The sequence below is a fragment of the Poromitra crassiceps genome (genome assembly GCF_964638095.1).
Source record: "Poromitra crassiceps genome assembly, chromosome: 29".
NCBI classification, from domain to species: Eukaryota; Metazoa; Chordata; class Actinopteri; order Beryciformes; family Melamphaidae; genus Poromitra; species Poromitra crassiceps.
Window position 1 is genome coordinate 4,509,332 of NC_139641.1, and position 7,676 is coordinate 4,517,007.

General features: G+C 43.9%; 1 protein-coding gene across 1 annotated transcript; it reads left to right on the forward strand.

Annotated features, from left to right (window-relative positions):
* Positions 1 to 2,570: 2,570 nt before the first annotated feature.
* Positions 2,571 to 7,273, forward strand: LOC310800279 (neuronal acetylcholine receptor subunit alpha-10-like; the record flags this gene model as incomplete). The annotated part of the gene is made up of 6 exons (XM_083662852.1): positions 2,571 to 2,777; positions 4,492 to 4,646; positions 4,954 to 5,200; positions 5,814 to 6,099; positions 6,495 to 6,724; positions 6,875 to 7,273. 6 exons carry the CDS (start codon positions 2,571 to 2,573, stop codon positions 7,271 to 7,273), a joined length of 1,524 nt encoding a protein of 507 aa, XP_083518978.1.
* Positions 7,274 to 7,676: the final 403 nt, after the last annotated feature.

A 7,676-nucleotide genomic window follows, 5' to 3' on the forward strand; every position in this document is an offset into this window, starting at 1 on the left:
AAAGAAAAAAAAGAAATACTATCCTAAACTAAACTCGTACCACTATTCCTTCAGAATTTGTAGTTATCATAGACTGTGCTCCATAGTTGATTGCTCTATTGCTGACCAAAATGTGTTATTGTAAGTCGCTTTGGATAAAAGCGTCTGCCAAATGACGTAATGTAAATGTAATGTAAATCTATCAAATGCTGCACATCAGATTAGCGGCTGATGTGGACAGCAGCAGGCAGACGTAGAAGAAGTCTTCGCAGAAAAACAATTTAGAGATGTAGAGATCTGACATCACTGTCAACTTAAAAGTCATATCAGATAAAACGATTTAGAGATGTAGACATCTGACATCATGTCAACTTAAAAAAGAAAAGAAAAAAGTTATATCAGATAAAGCTGAAGACAGATTCATAATAGGTGGACAGTGCAAGAAGTAGATAGCTGAAGCCCTCAAACAGTTACCATATAAGTAACTTTGAGACATCTTGAACAGCCAACGTATACTGTACTGTACTTATATGGGTCAGAGTACCGCTCACACGCGCTTTGATTGACAGGTGATCTGTGCAAAGCGCGTTGGAGAAACACCACAGCCGAGCACACCAAAGATGGAGACTAAACTAAAATAAAGAGAATTCCAGGAGTTGTTTTGTGACAAAGTGTGTTATCATTTCCTTTTAGGATGAACCCACATTGCCTCAACCTGCTGCCTCGTCTTTCTACTGCAGTTAGTGAAGAAGTGTCTTTCAACACTAGAGACCGGGCCTGGGCTTCAGTTCAGTTCACTTTATTGAAGATAAAAGCATATTAATCAACAATGAAATGTAAATACACCAGGTTTAGCCAAAAGGCTCATTTTCAATAACCCGACGCTGCCAGATGGACGGGTTAGCTTCACATTACGTTTCACTAAACCAGTCGATCTGGGAATGCAGTACCCCGACCCGCTGACGGAGGCGGGCACTTTTTCCAAGCTACTTGGCAGGTGATTGGATGACCCATCTGTCTATCACCGCTGGTGCGTGTTAACTTCAACCAATCAGATCGCCATGCCTCTGACGTCACGTTTGCGACCGGAGGAAGGTGCCTGTGCCTGATCTCCGTGGTAGTCTATCATTGATTGAGTCCTCACCGTCCTCATCGTCGTAAAGTCGCCTTCGAAGCATGACGTTCGATTATAACAAACTAGTTGTGTGGCTTAGCCTTCCCAAATGTTGAGGGTCGTTTTTTTTAATTGAATACATAGAATTGGGAACGTTACATTCAATTTCATTCAGACTGCCTGTCACTTCCGCGGCAGCAGTGTTGAGTGAAAAGAACTACAAAGACCATGTGCGTCACACAGAAAGCCCGCCTAAGGCTGCCGCTGATTCGTCGAGCCGGCCATGGTTCGGGTTTCTAAGCCAATCATCTTAACTGCCTGTGCATGACAAGATGGATTACGTCGAGAGAATCTCTTTTGATCTCTTCTTGCATTCAGCATGTTGGTTGGACATGCATCAATAAGACTATTGGTTTATTTAATGACCATTATTGTGAAGGTTTTAACCAGAAGTTTCAATGTTATTCTGGCTCACTTGACATTTTGCGGCTTCAGTCAGCCTGACAGTCTGCACGCAAATCACACCAGCTGTGTGTAAATGCGAAATAAAAGGTGAGGATGCAATGCTAGTTTGCCGTTTGATGCAGAGACGGTTGTCATAAACATGGCCTTAGTTGTCTGCTCCTGTAGTCTTGTATTGCTGTGTTCTTTGTATTTGACTGTTACCGGTATTGATTGTTTGATTGGTTGTTTTGTTTTTCTAATCCTTTGTGAGTTTCCTCTGTGAGAAGTGCTATACAAATAAAATGTACTTACTTAACCTATGCATGTGTATGTTAAAATGACTACCGGTATTTCTTTTTTCTTATTTCCTTTGTAAAGTATCATTGTTGATATTGATATGGGGGAGGTACCTTTATAAGCCATTTTTGGCTTCTAACCTCTCCTGCACAATATTCTAATTTTAAATGATTACTGTATTTGATATACTGTATGCACTGTATTATGCGCAAATAAAAACGACCATGCCTGGAGGGAGAAGGGGCTAGTTTTCATCCAAGACCTATACATAGATGGTCATTTTGCATCTTTTGGTCGACTGAAGAGGAAGTTTGTGTTGCAAAAATGAACTACAAGGCCACAACTATTATTATTATTATTATTATTATTATTATTATTATTATTATTAGGAAAAGCTAAATATTACTAATCTCTCTAAAAAAAGCATACCAAGAAAACATTTTAAAATAAACAAAGAAACAAATTAATAAAATGCAAAAATGTGTCATTGTGTGTTAGACTGATGGAAAAAAAAATCAAATTTCAATAAAGTCTATAACATTAACAAAGGGTGTAAAAAGTGAATGGGTCTGAATACTTCCAAGTAGATCAATCAATCCAAGTTCACTGTATATCTTTGATTACCGTATTCATATATTGTGCAGTTGGTGTAGTGTAGTTGTATCTGATATCAGCCTTTCAATAAAAATCAGGTGAATGGGACTACCTAGTTATTAAATTACGATACAATAAATACATGACATGCTTCTCTCGCTCTCTCTCTCTCTCTCTGTGTCTCTCTCTCTCTCTGGCTGCAGTGTGCTCGGCCGCCCATGGCCGCTACGCCCAGAAGCTTCTGAGTGATCTGTTCTCTAACTACACCAAGGCTCTGCTGCCGGTGGAGGACACCGATCACGTCATCAACGTCACACTGCAGATCACACTCTCACAGATCATAGACATGGTAACCAACACACACATGCACACACACACACACACACACACATTTGATTTGATTTGATTTATTTGACACATTTTCATAAAAAAAACTTTACAAAAGTAAGGTGTAATAAAAAAAACAGTCAAGGATTACATAAAAAAGCTTACGCTTATTTCCATTATGGTCCTTGTTGGTAAAGGGGAAAGGGGAGGAGGGAGGCACAGATGTACTCAGACAACATAAGTTCAACACAATTCACTGGCAACACATAACATACATTAATCAATACAACTACCTTAAAACAGACCCCAGCCTATAACTAATGTCCCCCACTGAGCCATTTTTTCACATTTGTCTTAAATCTACTTTTATCTCTGTTGGTAAGCTGTTCCAGAGTACTGCAGCAGAGTAGACAAAAGAGTCCCTGTATACCTGCAAGTTGTACTTTGCTGGTACAATGTCCGTGGGGCTCCCTCTAGTGGAGTATGTGTGTGTGTCTTTAACCCTTTTAAAATAATCTCTAAAATAACTTGGGACTTCTCCATACACTGTCCTGTGTACCTGGCACAACTGTAACTGCTTCACCCTGTCTTCCACCTTGAGCCATTTGAGACACATGCACACGCGCACACACACGCACACACACACACACACACACACACACACACACACACACACACACACACACACACACACACACCCTTTGTGTTGCTTACATAGACGATGTAAAGTCTATGTCAAATAATTTTTAGGGGGGAAACTATTTTCTTTTCAATTTCTTCAGACGGTTCCCCTCTGGTTTAGACAGTCCTTCAGTAACAGACTCATATCCAACGCAGACTTTGATTGTGACATTTATTTATTTATTTATTTAAGATCCCCATTAACCACTGCCTCAAGCAGCGATTATTCTTTCTGGGGTCTGAAATGACAATATAAAATTCAAGAAACAAAAAATAATTAAATTAAAATACATAATGAAATCAAATACGGTAATACAACAATAACCAGAAACATTACACAGAAAATAAACTTGCCAAAAACAGCTTTCTAAAGTTCAGTTTGACAGAAAACAATCTTCTACAATGTTAGTGGAAAAAAGTAATAAAAATAATGCAATAAACTGATTAGTTGAAAATAATTCTAAACCACACATATACATAAAACAAACACAAGCAAAAACAATTATTAATTGAAAAGAAAATCGTCAACATAAAGCAGACATAACTCATAACAGAATACAATAACAAACATCAGTAAAGCTCCGTTAATTTGCCACTTTGAAGTGGCTTTCAATGAATGAGGAAATAGGCGTGTCTGACGGTGTAAAATCGGAGCTGTCCATACTGCATTGTGATTGGCTAGTTGTTACAAAACCACGCCTCTTTCGCAGGGACGAGCTCCTGTTCGCGAGCATTTTTCAGGTGCACGAGCTCAGAGCTGATAAAGAAATCCCAAATTGACAGACCCAGATGATAACTGGCATCGTGGTACAGAATAGCGCGGTTGCTTTGATCTGGTTAAGCCAAACCAGATCAAGGGACAGATCCTGGATCTGTTTATCCGTCATTCGTGGTAATATGGGCCATTGGTGTCTTATGATGAACATATCTGAATATATCGAACCCTAACCCAGAAGCACAATTATCCTTACCTGGAGTTAAGAGGATGCGATGTGTACAGTATGAGTAATGGCAGCCAGGGTTTAGTTACCTTTTAAAATGTGCCCTCTCGTCAGGACGAGCGGAACCAGATCCTGACCACCTACCTGTGGATCCGTCAGGTTTGGAAGGACGACTACATGAGGTGGAGGCCGGATGAGTACGAAGGCCTGGACACCATCCGCATCCCCAGCAGCTACGTGTGGAGGCCGGACATCGTCCTGTACAACAGGTCAGTCACTCAGCAGTGATGCGTGGATACCGGACAAATATTATATATACCTTACTTATGGATATTGGCCAAAGCCCAATCCAGTCCCCAGAATTGTCAAATAAAATCATCGACGACATGCTACTATGACCCGCCTCTCAACCTGTCATCTCAGACAAGTTATGTTTTCAGTCTGAAACGGACTCCGACCCGGGTTCAGTTTGACTTTAAGAAATGTTCATATTGAACATCCATGGTTTGCAGAAATGTAAGTTTTTATTCCCCTCCTCCTCCCTTGCACCCCCCTCCCCCCCACACACACACACAGTGCCGACGACCATTTCTCCAGCTCCATGGAGACCAACGTGGTGATCAGCAGTGAGGGCCAGGTGATGTGGGACCAGCCGGCCATCACCAAGAGCTCGTGCTCTGTGGACGTGGCCTTCTTCCCCTTTGACCTTCAGGAGTGTCGGCTGACCTTTGGCTCCTGGACGCACAACGGAAACCAGATGGACCTGGTGAACGCTCTGGACAGCGCCGACCTCGCCGACTTCGTCTCCAACGTGGAGTGGGAGGTGAGTGACTCTTGACGCTTTCGCCACCAGCAGCATGACAGCGACTATTTTTTTTTTTTTAGCACATATTCAAACATACAAAAATACTGATAAGTTATCAACAAGACAAGAAATGCGCAAAGTAGAGGCAGGAGACCCGCAAGGGCCTATACGAGGCCTCTACTTGTATAACATCATAAGTAGAAATAAAATCAGCAAGTATGAAATAAAATTAAAATTTAACGAAAAAAGAAAGTAAAGAAGAAGAGTTAAAAACATAATCTCAATAACTGTCAAACTAGTCATCATTCATCTAGTTTGACAGTTATTGAGAGTTGATTTGAGTTAATGAGTTATTAATTTGAGTTAGTGTGGACCAGTGATGTCACTGGTCCACACTTTAACACTCAATAACTGTCCAATTAAATGACAGACTTCAAAACAGTTTACAGTTTTCTGATATACTACTGATGTTCTAATGATACAAAGCTGGTTGAAAATGGGCAGAGTGTTCCTTTAAGTCTCAAGTCATTTAGTCTCAAGTCAAGTCGCAAGTCGTCAAAACAAGGACTCAAGTCAAACTTGAGTCCAAGTCACCAATTCTCAAGTCCGCCCATCTCTCTGCTCTGAGCAGGTTCTGGGCATGCCAGGCAAGAAGAACGTGCACCTGTACGGCTGCTGCTCGGAGCCCTACCCCGACATCACGTTCACGCTGCACCTGAAGAGACGCTCGTCCTTCTACATCTTCAACCTGCTGATCCCCTGCATGATGATCTCCTTCCTGGCTCCTCTGGGCTTCTACCTGCCCGCCGACTCTGGGGAGAAGGTGTCTCTGGGCGTCACCGTGCTCCTCGCCCTCACCGTCTTCCAGCTGATGGTGGCCGAGAGCATGCCGCCCTCCGAGAGCGTCCCGCTCATAGGTGAGTGAGAGAGAGAGAGAGAGAGAGACAACCACCTGACCCACACAAATACAGTATAGCCGTTTTCACACATGCCTACAGGAAGGAACGGCTATTTCCCGGAATTTCCCTTCACACCTGAGGGATCACATGTGTGAAAATAGCCGTGAAAGAAGCTGTATTTTGACGCTGTACTTAAAGCGTAAAACGTAAAGCGCATTTCGGGGCCTAAAAACATGATGCTATGCTTCCCGAGTCACGGGTAGGCAGGCGCAAAGCGTGTTTTTTTTGCGTTTAACGCCAGTTTAGCGCCTAAGGCCAGGGGGAAGATAGGGCCCACAGCCTTCAGTTTTTAGAGCATGACTGTTGGATGTTTTTTTTGCTCTCGCCGATCTTTACATTTGCTCTTTCAACAGGAAAGTACTACATCGCTACCATGGCGATGATCACAGCCTCCACGGCGCTGACAATCTTCATCATTAACATCCATCACTGTGGCCCCGGGGCCCGGCCCGTGCCGCAGTGGGCCCAATGCCTCATCCTCAACCACCTGGCCCGCGTCTGCTTCGTCTACGAGGACGAGGAAGACAAATGCCTGGGAGCAGGAGGAGATGGGTCACCTCCTGGGAAACAAGCTCCTTCGCAGGTGATGTGAATAATGTAACCATCAGACCCTTAATCATTCACTTATATTGTATATATATGTATATTATATATATTCATATAATATATATAATATATTCAAGTAAGCCCAACCTCTGACTCAGGGATTCTCACTTTAATTATTTGACATCAGCAGGAGAACTGGGACGTGAACATGCAGCCGTGGGGAGGCAGGGATGGCAAGGACGGGCCGGGGGAGCCTGTGAACCCCGGGGCGGACTGCAACACGCAGACGGACCGGAGGGAGGAGGGCCTGGTCGTCGGCATCGACCATTCGGAGGAGGAAGGAGGAGCTTCTGGAGAAGGGGAGAAGAAGGAGGTGCTGAAGAGCCCGTGTGGGTGCCAGCAGCAGCAGCAGGGTCTGCACAGGAACGTCCAGTACATCGCCAGCTGCTACCAGGACCAGCGGGACGCACAGGTGCTCCCCGGGGAGTGGAGGAAGGTGGCCAAAGTCATGGACCGCTTCTTCATGTGGCTTTTCTTCATCATGGTCTTCTTCATGACCCTCCTCATCCTGGGGAAGGCCGTCTGAGAAGCAACCCGAGCGCCACAGAAACACCTGAAATGACCACCACCTCTTCAGGCCGTGCCGTGGCACACCGATCAAACATTATCCAACAACTGCTGGATAATGTTGGATTGGTCTTCCATGGTGGCGGCACGCAATGTGTTAAAATGACGTGCCGGGACCACAATCTGGCCGCTTGAAAGTAACGACAGTCTGAGTAAGTCAAACGTGCCGCCCTAGAGAGAAGGGGTGGCGCGACTTCCAACTTTCTCATCACGAGATAGCTGGTTCAAGCCCCGACGTGTCCAGTTTTGAACCTAGTAGTAACCGTTTTTAACCCCCCGACCCAAACCATAACCCTAACCCCCAGTGGTGTAGTCTACGTGATACGCAGGTATACACACTGCGAAATGACTCAGATTTGCGT